Genomic DNA, 16,030 nt, shown 5'->3' on the forward strand with positions numbered 1-16,030 from the left:
TCTGTGTTTTTTTCTTGTAGTTTTAAGTTAATAAAGTTTTTTTTCCTTTCAGTTTTAAGCTAGAGCCTGCTCTACTCTGTCTCTGATCACATCTCGCAGTAAATACCAAAGAAAGTATTCTCATGGGGGCACTAGCATTGCGTCAAGCTCAAACCATGACACCAGCTTTCTATGGGTTTTAGTTTTATCTTGGAAAACTCTGAAGATAGACTATGCAACCCTATCAGGGCTTCCTGTTGAGTGTCTAGGGTGAAAAGGTGTTTCTGGTAGTGGCTGTAAAAAACATGATGGCCTGAATACAACCTCCACAGCCAAGATTCTGCCTATCTGAAACTGTGAAAAAAAAAAACCAACCAAACCCCCAAGATATACACTATCATTTTTATTGTACCTTCTTGGTGGTGGTGGTTGGATTTTTTTGGTGGTTTTCTTGTTTGTATTCTCTCTTTCTCCCCCTTGTTTCTGGTGCCCATGGCTCAAGACAGGCCATTCATGATAACCACCCCTCTGGTTTGCCACATTTCTGAAGCTCACCATGAGCAGACACTAATGAGAATGAAAGCTATAAAGCAAAACAACCCTACCAAAATTTTCTCTGTTCATGGTGAGAATCATCAAAATTCTGGGATAGGAGATGCCAATGGGAGTTAGGCAACTGATTTCACTGCAGTCAAATCACCCTGAAAGACTTGGCCTTATGGACAAATCTTAACTCCCACCCCCAAAAAGCCATGATCATGTAAATAAAGCTTAAATGAAAAAAATCTTAGAGGACCTGAACAGCAAGGAACACACTGAACACAAGTTAGACCAAGTATTAGTATGTATTTCACAAGAATAAAAACAGCTTTACAAGTTGAATTGGAAATTTAAACAGAAGAAGTTTAACAGCTTTTGTATATTATATTAAATAACCAAAACACCTTTTTCCAAAATTGGTAAAGAATAAATAATATAATTTACAGTATGGTACAAAAAATAATCAGTAAGGACAGGCATTTTGCTTTATACATACACTATATAGGTATATTTATAATCTATAAAACAAATTCACATCTCAAACAAGCCAGAAACCTTAGATGATATGGCTTAACTATTATTAAAAGAAACAGCATTACATTTTTCTGCCAGAACCATAAGCTCTAAAGCAGTTATCACGTTTCAATAATTACTGATAACTTATTGCCGTAGTGCTTGCCAAGGTTTCACTTAGGTAACATTTACAACTTGCTGTGAAATTAACAGATTGAAAGGTTTGAAAAGGTTAAAAAAAAGTGCAGTACTTTCCTTATAAATGCATCTGAAGTCTGGGTGTAGAAAACAAAATGCAACTGAATTTCCACTCTGGGATCTGCTGTCAGTAAATGAAATGTCTTTATAAGTTAGATTTGAATCAAGCCATTTACTTCAATTAAAAAATACAGAGGGTGTCAAAAAAAGGTTTAACAATGCTGTATGAAAAACAATTACTATTCCTATGCTTAGTAGATTTAGGGATGCAGTATAAATGGACTGTGTGAGTGATCAGAATGCAACACCCTGTACAGATCTCTGTCAGTGTGTGCACACACACTTGGGAAGATCTAACCTTGGGCTATGGTACTACTCTTCACCCAGCCCATGGTGATGAGACACCCAATCTTCTGCCATTGACCTTGTCAGCTACTCAGAACTGCCTTATGGTCACTGAGAGGGAAAAGCTTAGAGCAGTTAACCCTAGACCTGGAGACTGTTAGTGTCCCTTAGTCCTGTCCAACTCCTCATAGTGCCCCACAAAAGTACTAACCTAATTAAGTCACTTCTACCTCAGAAATGATACTGTGTGCACTTCAGTGTCACTTGCTTGGATATCTGCTTAGCCTGATATTGTCCCTCATACAGATTTTGTTACTGTTGTTGGGGAAGCTGAAATAATTAAAATTGAAGAAGTTTTGAGTATTACCACCCCCTGCACCATCAGTGCACACACATGCACATGTGTGTGTGTGTGTGTGGGTGTGTGCGCGTGTGTGTGTGTATACACCACCTTCTTAGCAGTCTCAGGCACAAACTGATGATGACCACTATTGTAAAGTATGTTCACCTAGAGCTGGTCTGATCAGAAATGTGTTTAAATGGCCTTTCATATAGTAAGGGTAACAAATACTGCATCAATTCAGAATTACCACAATGATCTTAATTATTCTTAAGTTCTTCCCTTTTCCTCAAAGGACTTTATTCTTAAAAAGCAGTTTGCAACGCATTACATTTCTGAAATCAAACTCTGCTTCATAATGCCAACTTTTAAGGGGCTGACGGCAAACACTTCTAACCCAGCATTCTGAGTGCTGAACTGATTTCTGTAATTTATACTCTGTTATTACTGGGTGGTTCAAGCCCACTTGTAGAGATTCAGGGTATTAGAAGTTTTCTGATGTCACGGCATCATCAAAAATAGCCACTTGTTTTGCCTTCATGCTGCAGTTGGGTCCTTCCCCCTGGGTAGGCTGAGGCAAGGCAGCTGACAGCTCCTTGTATCGCAGGCAAAAAGCCTTCACGGATCAGGATGATCTGCTCTGCTCTCCACTCCTGCAGCAGGTACAGCAACACTGGGCTTTATTCTAGGCAACTTCAGAGCCAAACCCAGTGTCATATCCACTGTGTTACCAGCATCAGTAGGGAAGATGAAAAGTTTGTCAAGTTACAAATACACTGGAGACCCTCACATTACTCTTGCAATATTTAGAAGTTTAAGAATGAGAGTTCAGGTTTCTTTTTAGACAGTACTTGATTAGAATGTAACACATTTCCTCCTGCACGTCCTGTAATCCACAGCCATAGTAGGTGCCTTCTACTTTTGTCCTGAAAATCTGAAGGATTTCTGGAGACACAGCATATAGAATAATCAGCATTAGTAATGGAGGAACCCAAAACCAAGAGGGAACAATCTGAGAAAGTCCAAACCAAAACACAGCTAAATTATAAGTAAAACTGAAAAGTTTTAGTGGGCATGACTCTTGAGAGTAATAGGTGTCTTCTCTATACCAGGGGGGGAATGCTCAGAACAAAACAGGCCCCAGCATTCATTTCCGTGACAGCCTTCAACTTTTCCTATTCCAGGTTAATGTGATTTCCTGACAATTCTATCTGAATTCTCAAACTAGGCTCTGTGTGCATCAGAAAACTTGTTCAATTTTCTCCTAATGACAGAAAACATGAGGCCAACTCTGAGAAGCTAAAAATCATCTGCCCAAAGCAGAGTCACTGCATTGTGAGCAAGTTACAACAGACTCCCAGTCAAAGAAATGCCTCCTACGAGTAGCTAAAGGCAAGCAGAACTACATCCACCAAGTATAGTGCAAGTTGGGAAATGAACCCGCAATAACAGCCTATGGGATGGAGAAGGTTTGTTTATTCATTATTAATACAAAGTTGAGGTCTATATAGGAGCAGGGAGAGGAGAGGCCTCCTGAGTTACAAAGCCAGAATTGACGGACAACCAGCTCCCCATAAATTAACTATGGATTAACTATTAACTTGCTATGCTGTTGAACCCACTGGAATCAGTATCAGGGTTTTTCCTACAGTAAAACACAACATTTAATGCACAGGGATTTGAAAGAGGGATTGCCAGACCCACTCATGCCTGGGAGTGACTGTAATGAAGAATGCTGGTGAGGTACTACAAGCACCCAGAGTTCACAGAAGAAAGAGGAAGTTGGGAAGGAGTAAGGGATTAAGCTAGGACTTGACACTTCTCTTCATAACAGAAAACCGATCTCAACTGCTTTAGCATTAACCTAGTATTTGTTCCTACACATTACAATATTCTTTCCTATTTCCTCTCCCAGGTAAATCTTCAGTTTCTGTGAAGATGACAATATTTACATGTCTCCAGCAAAGCCAAGACTAATTATGACAGAGTTTTCCTAGTGTAAGCTCTTTTGCCATGTTTCCAGACCTAAAAAGCAACTGTTCTTCAGGGAGAGCAATGAAGCACTCTCCCACTCACAGGGTTAACTGTGCCATGAGCTGAAGAATCTCAAAGGTTAAGAATATGAGTGCAGTTGGGGTGATGATGATGATTGTGATGTGATGGGGTTTAAAAGTAGGGGATCCAAGCAACATGGGAGGAGGGCAGATCAGAGCTTCCCTACCAAACAAGCAAGCAGATGTGAGCCCTACTGAAATGCTCAAAGAGCCAAAGGAACAGAGTGGTCTGTAAGGACACAGCATCAAGGAGTGGAAGTACCCTGAACAGAGTGCAAGAACTTCAGTTTGACTGAATGGTAAGAAGGCTGCCAACTAGGATGTGTCAAGATATACAATGGTTCCCCTACCCACACCTACCCTTCATCCTCCACAACTTTCACAGGGCTCAGAAGGCGTGGCATTTTGATCACTAAGCAAACAATAATTCATAAACAGGAACTTGTAGCAATCCCATCCCTACTTGAGCTGCTTGCTTAGGCTATTCCAAAGTACAAGTTCAGGACTGTCCCACAAACCTGCAATCTTACATCGCTGATGCAGGGACACACTATCTTCTGTAATGTTATTCCATGTTCTATCGTTGATAGCATATTGCACATTCCAGGACTTGCAAGTATTTCTTGAGACCTTTGAAACAAATGCTTCTCTGTTAGAAAGAAGCACACAAGACAGGGATAACTCAGACTCAGCTGGTCCCTCATCAAGTTCCAGCTCTGCAAGCTCCAACTTAGCTGAACAGTCTGCACCAGCCTGCTGGTCATTCCCTTACTGTGACAGATCCCCAGTGGGGGGACCACCACCTCCTCCATCAAACAGGATCTCCCTGCGAGTGGGCTCAGGTATTGACAGTTCCTGGGCAAGGTCATTAAACCGAGATATGTAATCTATGCTGTTCTCATTCATCATGCAAGCCAGCTGGGAATCCACCACCTGAAAGAGACAAGGAGAGAAGAGATGAGCTACATGTGAGGGGCAATTTCATGGAATAACTGAGGTTAGAAGGGATATCCTGAGAGCATTTTATCCAACCATCTCACTTGAGCAGGGTCAGCTTAGCACAGGCTGCCCTGGACCTTGTCAGGTATTGAATTATCCCCATGCACAGACATTCCAAAACTGTCTGGGTATCCTGTTTCCATGCCTGACTACCTCAAAATAGATCTCTTGTCTTCAGGCGGAATTTATTGTGTTTCAAATTTTGCTTGCAACCTCTCATCCTGAGAAGTGTCTGCCTCCCTCAGCTTCCTTCCCAACCTCTCCTCATATGAAAGAGACACTCTATCTCACTTGACCTGTGTTAGAGAACAGCTCTTCTCATCCACAACTAAATGGAAGCTTCTAAAAAGCCTAACCACCTATAGTCTCAATGGGTCTCACCTGCTCCAATTTTGCATTAAGGTGCACAGATCTAAAGATATTACCTCTACCACAAGAGTTGCTCTCCTGTGCATAACATGGAGGCTTGCCTCATTTTCTTCTAAAGGGAGTTGGTAACACTGAAGGCTGCAATGTCACTTAAAAACTATGCAAATAGATTATTATCATATATTTCTTTAATTAGAACACACTTTGACTACTTCTTACCACCAAACAAACAGAATCTTCATATTTATGCCAGAAGTGGATCTGTGTTTCAGGTTTGAAGCTGCCAATGTCACACTAAATCAGCATGAGATTGCTGCAGCTCCTGGTTACATGGTCTGTACAGAACCACCTTATCCAAATCCAAAGGGCAATAATAGAGAAATGACACATTCCTTCCATAAGGGAAAGTCCCCAAGAAATTACAAGTTATTTGATGTTGTAATGAGTTTAACAACTAAACTGTGGGATAACTGAGACTGGAAGGGATCTGAACAGGTCTCTAATTCAACCACCTGCTCAAAGCAGGTTCACCTATAAGGATAGACCAGCTCACTCAAAGCTTTATTGATGTGAGCCCTGGAAAGCTCTGAAGACAGTCACTGCATAACATCACTGGGCAACTTGTTTCCTTGCCTGCCTATTGTAAAAGTGAAGTTTTTCTATAGATAAAGCAGAACCTTTATCAGTTGAGCTTTTGCTTGTTTCCCCCACCTTCCATCACCATTCTGTAAAGGGCTTGCTACATCTTCCTAACGACCCTACTGCAGGCCTTGGCAGGCACAGGGCCCCTCCCACCCTGAAGCCTTTTCTAGGCTGAACAAGCCTAGACGTCACCCTTTCTTCACTGCCTGTTTCTCCTGGTAAACCTCAGCTGAGCTTGGTCTGGTTAATCTCTCTCTCCTATATATTGGGTATTCAAAACTGGTGACAATATTTTAGGCATGATCTCACAGCAGGTAGACACTACTACTCTATAGAATAGAGCACATTAATAATAATTTTGTTCAATATCCTGGCCATGCTCCTGTTAAAAACAGCTCATGATATCATTGGTCACCTTTGGTTCCCCACCTTTGGATCCACCCTGGATCACACTCAGCTCGTGTCTGAGGTACAGCAGAGATGCTTCCCAGACGGCCAGTCCCCAGCTGATACTGCTGTGGGGTTATTCCTTAGTCCCTTCCTAGGGCAGGACTTAGCATTTTCCTTGCTAAGCTGCATAATGTTCCTGAAGCTCATTCTTCACGTCTGTCCCTCTGAAAGGGAGCTCTGTCCTTGAGTGTGTCACAGCCTTAAAAACTGCTGGGCTTCATTCTACCCCTTCAGAAGAGTTCAAAACAAAGGGATACCTCTGCCAACAGAGACAAGTAATTCAGCAGCACAGAACCTTCTGCCATCCTCTCAGGTGACTTGCTATTAGCCATGTCCTACTTCTTCCTTCTGGACCAATCTGTTTTTTCCTACCAGGCTTCCAACTATATTGTAGCTGCATCACTATTAATCTTGCTCTTATCTTTAGCACTTTCAGTTCTTGCTCTACAAAGCAGAACACACACCAGAGAATGGTTAAATCTTTCTCTGTCAGAACAAAGGTATATCCAACAGGTGAATATGACCTCCCTCAGCAAAAAGAACCTGGGTTGAAGGCACTTACAGCAGCTTCTCACACCAGCTCTGGTGTTGGATAATTACCCTCAGATAATTTTACATCTTTCTGTTATGACTGTAATTCTTCTCTACTGAGCTGAAATGCAGGTGTCAAAGCACCTCTGCGTTTGAAGAATCTCAGGAAGGTCTGAGAGACAGTACCTAGTAACTGTAACTTCCAGCACTGCAAGAGGAAGCAGACTGTGATTGTAATTTGCCGACATACCTCTGCCACATCTGCGAGGGACCGAGACACAAAGGAGTCCCGTGAGTTTCCATCCAGCAGGCTGGGTCCCAGTAAGGAGGTGCCACTGGTGTTCCCAGATGGAGTTGGTAACATTTTTCGTCCCTTCTCTGGGGAGATGAAACTTGCTACAAAGAAAAGGGACATCAGTAAGTCACTGCACTGAGTGTTCTTAACTGGGAGGATAAAAAAGAAGGGCAAGGAAATTCAAAATGGAGGACACATAACCATTTCATTCCTTCTTTTAAAAATTACGTGTTGCCAGCATTGATACCACACTGCTAAGAGTAAGGATACTTATTACACTGGCTCCATGAATTATTAATTAAAAAAAAAACTCTCAACAACTAAAACTCAACCAAACCCAGTGAGTGACCTCATGTCTTTGAGATAGTACTTATCAAGCACACAACAAAGTCTGTTTCTCCATCAGCAGAGCCAAAGACATCTGTTCATTTTGGCACAACAGTCCAAATGTCTCATACCCTAACTGATGAGTCAAGCTCCAACAGACTACATGGAACTGCCAAGAAATTACTTGTCCCAAGCTACAGGCCCCAATCTAGCAACAAGATCTTTTCAGGAAGAGACTTGTAAAGAGAGAGAAAATGTACTCAAGGCAACACTGTAGAAATGAAAGCAAGAAGTAATTGGAATAATTCTACAAATGTCCTACTGGGTTTAAAATTTTTCAAAGGATTCACTTCTGATAAACAATGTTGGGGTTTTTTTGTTAACAGGAAAACACTTTTTGATTGCACTTCTCTGCATCTGGACACTTACAGAACAAGCTGCTGAGGGAGGAGTCTGTGGAGTCATTGGGGTACCACTGGGGATCATGGGTGGGAGATGCAATCCAGTTCTGCTGAGGACTACTGGATGGGGACGGAAGACTTTTGGAGCTGTCACTGCCATTCAGCTTTGCAGGAGAGAGAGAAACACCTTCACCTGTAAGCCAATGTCAGGAATCACAAATTCAGTCAATATGGTAAAGTTACAGAACACAGCAACAATTTTGTTTAGAAAGGAAAAAAAACCCCAAACAACAACAATACCCCCTCTCCCCCCATATTTGCTAGAAAATAAAGGTCGGCCACAGAATTTTATTTCCAACAGATATTTGGAAACAAACAAACAAACAAAAAACAAACCCACGAAAACCTCATAATCTGGAAAAGTTTCTGCTGCTATGTAAGATGTTTTTTAAAGGGTTTTTTTTTAAGGGAGTTTTTTTAAAGTTGATAGGCAGACTTTAGCTGGTCTTAGACTTACTGTATTGGCCAGAGCTAATGGCTATTTCAATGATGGAATCACTGATCTGAGTGGCAGGTTCGCCTTGGGAAAGCACATCTTCAGGTGGTCCAGGCAGGGAAATATCCAAGAGAGCAGAAACATTGGGAGGCGAGAGCCGAGTACTGGAAGCTTCTGATGAGGGAAGTGGAAGGGTAGGCAGACCATTCTGGAGAGAAGTCTTGGCCAGTTCTGGCATAGAAAGGACTGATGTACTCTGTTACAAAAAATGGAATTAAGTGTTCATAAATTTATTAAGAACACAGAAAACTAAAAAGGAACATTTTGGTTCTTGAGTATCAGATTACAACCAGACTTCTAAGGGAAAAAATCCAGTAGATATTATGCCTAAATTAGAGGAATATACTATTTATATAATAAATCTGCATTATTTTAATGAAAAGTACCTGTAAGCATAAAAAAATGCTTCAGCCCATATCCTGCCAAATAATCTGAAAAAATATGAGTCTGTAACAATTCAAAGACAGCCTACATAACAGAACAAGCATAATCTTACAATTAACATAATTTTGATATATCTACAAGATAGTTCCCAATAGATATGTACTAATTTGCCTTTGTGTAGGCAAAACCCCTTTAACTTCTAGAAGAGAATACACATATTTTAAACTGGTGACTCACATTTATTCACTTTTTGCAGCCAGACCTCCCAAAATTCAACTGATCTTTAAGGAGTCTTATTACCAATACCTCATCGAAGAACTGTAACATTTTTTTTGATGTAGTGTATACACAGCTGTCCTAATAGCAAGAACCAGAACCCAAGGCCCCATTACCACAATAAATGCCTCACGGGTTCATGTCCTAACATCTCAAAAAAATCTTAATGTCTTTTATGCTCTCCAATCAAACTAATTTTTTCACATGCAGGCATCACAGGGAGCATAGAAAATGCTTCCACTGAAGAAAAGAAGAGCCTGTATTCTGAGGCCTAAAAATCCAGCACCAGGTCCTGGATCCCACTGGAGTAAGAGTCTGGGGACAGGATGACAACACTCCTACAACAGTGCCATCACAGTTACTCTTTAAGTATCTGTCTATGTCTCACCGGATCCTGTACAATGAACAGTGAATCTCTGGAAAGGATGCTAACATTACAATCACAATTTTAGTCCTAATAATCCTCCTTTAGCTACATGGAGGTAGCAGGACTGCAAACTGCGCAAATGTCCCCTAAAATACGCACATAGATATAACACAGCGATTATAAACTCCTCCACTCTATTAAGAGATTTGTAAAGCTTGTTTGTCCCTCACAGGTGAGGGACTGTCACCGTCACTTAGATTTTAGTGAATGGCACACACACATATTTAAGCCGCTTTCCTAAGTTTCTTTAAACTTCTTCAGATGCTACGGATTTCACTTCCACCGGACAGTACCAGTGGTGCACGATTACCAGGGAGTACGAAGTTTTAACTAGCAATACCAGAGGTATTTTCACAGAACATTACCCATTCCAGAGCATTGTTTCTTCAGCACACACTGTACCTGGAAGCTATCCTGCTCGGGCCGGGTTGGCAGGCTGATGTATGGCACCCGGCACCCTGGGCCTGAGCCCTGCAAGCACAACAGAAACCACGTGAGTGACCAGCTGGGGAGGGAAGAGATAAAGATATCACAATTTATCTGTGCTCTTCATATATCTCATGTTTTTCAAAATTGTACATCAACTCCCTGAGAACATAACATGGACTAACGTGTCTGGGTCTCAATGAAAGAAACAGCAAGGAGAAATTACAGTTTCCATTCCAAATACAATCCCAAAAAGTCCACGTTTTGCCCCAGATTCCCTCCTGAATTTCTCAAGTGCCATCATTTCTTTTCAAGCGAGATTTCTGTATCGCCAAGTTCAATGCTCTACCAGCTGCAACCCATTTTACAGGATGGAAATTCATTCAGTGAGATGATGCTTTGATCCCTCAACCCCAAATACACAGTACACAACACAGACTGGGTCTGCCATGACAGCAGTGTCTAACAGCAAGCCCCAGGAGAAAGCTCACTGAGGAGTTGTACTAATACAGCTTTTTTATACAATGAAAGAACAAGACAGTTAAGCACTTGAAAAAAGCTTGTTTAAGTGCCTCTGACCTCCGCAGTGGTGATGGAGCCTCCATTCTGATGTGCTACTGCTGGCTCCTGCCCTGTCACTACTGAGGGCACTGCATCCGGTGACAATGGAGACACACCTGGCAAACCATCTGCATCCAGGACAGGCATGGGACTACCAGGGATAATGCCAGCACTTTTAGCTGCCAAGTCAATAGCACCTTGGGTGAGACAAAACACCAAAAAACATATTACAAGCTTCTTCGTCACTTTGTTATGATTCTCTAAAATATGATTTTTTTAAACTTACTCAGAGTCAAAACTGCGCCTATGTAAAAAAGCAGCAACAGTAATGATCTGATCATCTGGGTCAGCTGCTTCTCTGCACCAAGCGTAACACTGCTTTTAGCTAAAATGTTTAACTCTTCTGCCCTGTTCCAGCCTCTTATTGGTATATCAAAATAGTTGAGAAACATCCCAGTTCCCCTCCCATTCTTTTATTTTTTTCCTTTTTGTCCTCCAAATTGGTAAGTATTTATGCAATTTCCAGAAATTTTCTATGGGTTACTAGAGGAGGTCTAGAAACAAGAGCCTTATTTTGTTATCTTGCCTCTGACAGCCATGTAGACTCTGTGTAAAAATTGTAGGTTGCTGTAAGGGTCAACCTCATCCAGACCTTTTAAAATCCACTTCAAACATCTGAATGTCTTCTCATCTCAAAAGAATCCTCTAGGTAAAACATACATGCAGACACTGTTTTAAAGTCATTAATTGTTCTAATTATGGAACCCACTCTCTACTGTGAGACAGTACCTGCCTGGAGGACACCAGCATGGGTTTTATTGCAGAATTCAGAATTACTTACTAGACAGATGGTTGGTGGCCTGTGTTGGAAGAACTTTGGGCACAATTGGACGAGAAACAGCAGCTTTAGTCAGTGAGGACTGGACTGGCCGAAATGAACCTCTCCCTGGAGGAAAGCATTAATACCTTTCAGGAAAATGAAATCTAACACCTTTAAAACAGAACACAACACAATTCAATGGAAGCAAATAAATTCCAAACAGCAGCAAGCTGCAGGAATGCAAGTAGTGGAGACGATGGAATAGAGATAAAGTAGCGACGTGAGCTAAGCACGTTGCATGCTATTGCGTGTCTTGCCATGGACACGCAACAGCAAGTGCTGCTGTTCTATTGGAGCTGCTCTCATACTGTCAGTGAAGACAACCCTTTAGGCCTCATGCTGCTTTTCATGGGGGATCACCTGTACTACCACTGTACTCAAGAGCGTACCAGCAGAAAAGGACATATGGGCAGTGGATTGCTTATGCTGTATAAAATTCAGACAGTATCCCAGGTACTAGGCAAAGTCCAACAGAAAATCCAGACAAATTATTACACCCTATAGAATAAAAATTCCTATCTATGTATTTTACTCCAAGTTTCGTCTCCCTGTTGAGAACTCCTTGCTCTTCTGTGATTTCAATCTCGGGAAATTGAAGAAAAAAATTTTTTAAAAAGCATGACTTGCTTCACAATGATCCAGGAGAGCAATTCCATCATCCTGAAGGCTAGTGACACTGTCATTTTGAAAGAGTATTTTCTTCTTTAATTACATTTTTATGCAGTTTTAAGGGACACTTTTCAGTTTGCAGAAGTGCTAGACTCACCTGTAATGGATGAGTTGGATAAGATAGAAAAGGAACAGACATGCTGGGATGGATTTCCAGACGGTCTAGGGAGCAGTGTTCTCTATGTGAGAGAAACAGTAAACCAGAACAGATTTAAACACAGACAGAGAGTAACACTCATTGTATAAGTTACAGGAGTTCATGAGACCTTCCAGAATAGCAGAGTATTTCTGTAGCATTACTATTATGCACCAGACACAGCAATGTGATAAATGTGCTCTTGAGAAAAAAGCTACAGGAAGGAATTATGTGTTTTTTCTGTGAACTACTAAAATAAATTATTTCCACATGGAAAATTCTCAGAGAAATGCTGATTAGAACTATAATCCTCTCTGATTATACTTGCAGTGATTTACAAATCTCAGAAGTGATCTTAAGCATGATACCTAGTCTGTGTACAAACTGATCTGCCCTTAAAATTCAGCAAGTGTAGATGAGTGAGACAGCTGTGTGTGCTTGGAAGCTCTTAAAACACATGGAATTACCCACATCTGAAGATCTCAGGATCAAAAATAGTTTGGGGTAATTTCTACATCCCCTACTCTTATACAAAACAGAAGAGAAAAAAATGGTATAGTGACACTTGTTAACTTTGTTTTCCCCAGTTTACTATTATTTAGGTTTCAGATTTCTTTTTTCTCACCTGCCTCTGGTGTCCCTGTCATATGTGCCTTTTCCCAGGGTTATCAGAGCAGTCTGAAGGAGGGTAATACCTGTCTGTCACCAAAGCAACACAACAACCAGCCATTCCTTCCATATATCTTTTTCCAAGTCCCATTTTTTCCCAAGAATTATTGTTCTTTCAAAGTGTCTTAGGCTTATTTCACTACAGAGGCTTATATCCACCACAGTTTAACAACCACTACTGAGCAGGAAGCAGGAAAAGGATATAAAGGAAAATTTTGTAGTTAAGAGGGCTGCCAGCTCAGGACAGTACAGGGACAACACTGCCTATGCCTCAGTGCCAGAAGGCCCAGATAGCAAAACCTGCTTCCAGGTTTCAAAAGCCTCTTCCAAAGGCTTTTTTTTTTCCTCCAAACTGCCTCAGGCACTGGACTTCCGCTGTTGTTGATATTCTTCATACAGGGAATGTAACATGGGTAGTTACACTGGAGACTGAAGTGTTTGTTCCTTCATAATTTCAGCTTTATATTTCCAGTGGATGCATGAGGGAAATTCAGGGTTTTTTTTGTTATGTGCAAATTACTACAGCCTTACTGATACTCAGGGAGCAAAACAGGCATTTACATTTTGCTCTGACCTGTACTACCAGTGGCTTCCGCAAGTGCCTGTTCCGTAACTTCCTGGGCTTCGGAAGGAAGAAGTCCGACTGCATCTGGACAACAACAGGAAATGCATTACAAGTATTTTAGGCATCCAGACACAGAATAAATTATATCCTCCAAATTCTTATTTTTGATAAAGATGAATTGAGAATTAATCAAAATACTGTGTTTTGTTTTAGATAGCACAATATCCTTCCTGCTAGAGTCAGAATATTTTCCACCAAAGATGTATTTTTTCTTCTTTTTTTATGGAGATAAAGCTTTGTCCCAAAAAGCCATTTCATAACCAGCTTCCTGCAAAATTCTTACTGAGATTGTGTACATAAAAATTAGAATTTGACTTATGTACAGCAATGAGGCCGTGTTAAAATTAGCTGCACATCAGAAGGGGATAAGTTTTTGCTAAATTTGGCACTTTTATTTGCTGGAGCAACTTAATTAGACAGCAAATAAGTGTCTCAGGTTGTGTGATGGTATTCAGATTTGAATTACCTGAATTACCTGAACACATAATGAGATGTGTGATGATGAGTGAGATTTTGACTATGTGACTGTGCTTTGAATGTCAGTTCAAAGCACAGTCACATAGTCAAAATCTCACTCATCTCATTTAATACAAAGTTTAACTTAAATATGATAAGAAGCACTGCTTCACAAGGCAGCCTTTACTTTCTGAGGAATTCAGAATCTCTGTGATACCTCCTGGAAGCTGGCTCATGCACACCATGCTGCATTTTCTATTCAGTCTTCTCACTTACACTGATGGTGTCCAGGTGCTGCCGGAAGGTCAGCTCTGCTTCCTTGCTGGGTAGGAACAGTTTCCCATGGCGGCTGTTGGGGGGCAGGGTTGTAGGGACTGCAAACAGTCCACTGTCAGCCTCAGTGCTCCCAGAACTTGAAGGACTAGCCACCAAGAGAGGTCTAGGGAGGTTTCTCAAACCTAGAATATTTTAACAGTAATTTAAATGTAAAAAAAAGTGAAAACAAAAAGGAAATAACTCTTCAGTAGTTTAAGGGTCATAGAGAGCTGGGATTTAAGGATTCAGGCTTTGTCACCAGCTGTTTCCAAAATCAGGGATCTCTCCATATTTCAGTTGTCCCACCTGCAAACTGACAGTATTTAACTGCTATGAACACCACTAATATTCACTTGCTTTGAAATTCTTGGAAGTATGGGATTAAATGTAATTTTACACTACTTAAGAAACTAGAATTGAAGCCCTATTTTCAGCACCACATAGACTGTGATAATCAGTTTATCTGTTCGGCTTGTAGGCACACCTAAGGACCTATCCCAGTAAACAAACTATACCTACCATTTCTTATGTAGGGGAAGAGATAATACAAACACAGAGCCATTTTACAGTATTTATGATTTATTTACACTCCCCACCCCTTCTTTCCCTATAGTAATTTGAAATGCAACCCAAATAAAATCAATCTGGTCATGGAGCAGAGATCAATTTACCAAAGACTTTCCCAAAGATAGACGGTCTTCAAAATACATTTGGTGCAGTGAAATAATGGTAACTTGTCTGAGTAAAACTTCCCTATTTATGTTTAAGTTTAAAAAAAAAAGTGGTAGGATTTCCCTCTGCACACAGCCAGCTTGGATGAGAGCCAGCATTGTTAGCCTGTCACTCTGAGGTAGCTAAGATCTACACAGGTGCTTTACAGCACCAGTTAACCCAGTTAACCTGCTCCTGGATTCACTGCTTCTCAGAGCAGAGGTGTGAAAAGGACTGCCTAAAAAACACAACTGGTCCCAGTACTGCCAACACCATCACAAACTTTCCTGAAGTCATAAACATTTGGTGGCAAATGCAACTGGGCTGAAGCACAGAACCAAAACTCTTGGCCTGCATGAGTGGGGCTCACAGGTTACAGCAGCCATACCTCCTATTAAAGGCAATTAATAATCATTCTCTATGTTATAATCATAAAATCACACAACTAGTTTGGGTTGGAAGAGACCTTGAGGCACATCTCATTCCACGCCCTGTCATGGGCAGGGACACCTTGACTATCCCAGGTTGCTCCAAGCCCCATCCAACCTGGCCTTGAACACTGCCAGGCATCCAGGCAGGGATGGACACAACTTCTCCAAGCAACCTGTGTCAGGGCCTCACCACCTTCACAGGTGTCGTGGGGTGACAGCCTTTATCCCAGTATCGTGTGTTGTGTCTGGCAATGTGCGCCTTTCTTCCCCACCATCCCACCCCCCCCCCGGCCGTCTTGCCGTGGCGGGGCGGGGAGGGGGGGGGGTGAGGGTGACCGGGCACCTTGGTTTTGGTTTTAGCTTGCTGGCTGCTGCTGCTTAGCTTGCTGGCTGCTGCTGCTTTTGCTTGCTTGCTGCTGCTGCTTAGCCTGGCTTGTCTGCTTTTTGCGCTCTTCTTTTTTTTTTCCTTCCCTCTTTCTTACCCTCCCCGAAGATACCGTACCTGCCCTGGGACGTCCAGGACCC

General features: G+C 41.5%; 1 protein-coding gene across 6 annotated transcripts in view; it reads right to left on the reverse strand.

The window, feature by feature from the left end:
* Positions 1–1,753: 1,753 nt before the first annotated feature.
* Positions 1,754–16,030, reverse strand: part of CRAMP1 (cramped chromatin regulator homolog 1) — a 48,973-nt gene continuing 34,696 nt past the window's right edge. For 4 of the 6 annotated variants that reach the window (XM_030229922.2, XM_050979877.1, XM_030229923.2 and 1 more), the window contains 10 exons: positions 14,325–14,506; positions 13,542–13,616; positions 12,260–12,341; positions 11,455–11,559; positions 10,632–10,810; positions 10,029–10,097; positions 8,501–8,735; positions 8,012–8,176; positions 7,211–7,356; positions 1,754–4,902 (listed from right to left, as the gene is read on the reverse strand). In XM_030229922.2, the coding sequence (XP_030085782.1) occupies positions 4,738–4,902; positions 7,211–7,356; positions 8,012–8,176; positions 8,501–8,735; positions 10,029–10,097; positions 10,632–10,810; positions 11,455–11,559; positions 12,260–12,341; positions 13,542–13,616; positions 14,325–14,506 (1,403 nt within the window). In that variant the 3' untranslated portion in view covers positions 1,754–4,737. The remainder of the gene's footprint in view (positions 4,903–7,210; positions 7,357–8,011; positions 8,177–8,500; positions 8,736–10,028; positions 10,098–10,631; positions 10,811–11,454; positions 11,560–12,259; positions 12,342–13,541; positions 13,617–14,324; positions 14,507–16,030) is intronic. The other 2 variants (XR_007778783.1, XM_050979878.1) reach the window with 2 other exon arrangements.

This window comes from Serinus canaria, chromosome 14, assembly GCF_022539315.1.
Source record: "Serinus canaria isolate serCan28SL12 chromosome 14, serCan2020, whole genome shotgun sequence".
Taxonomy (NCBI): Eukaryota; Metazoa; Chordata; class Aves; order Passeriformes; family Fringillidae; genus Serinus; species Serinus canaria.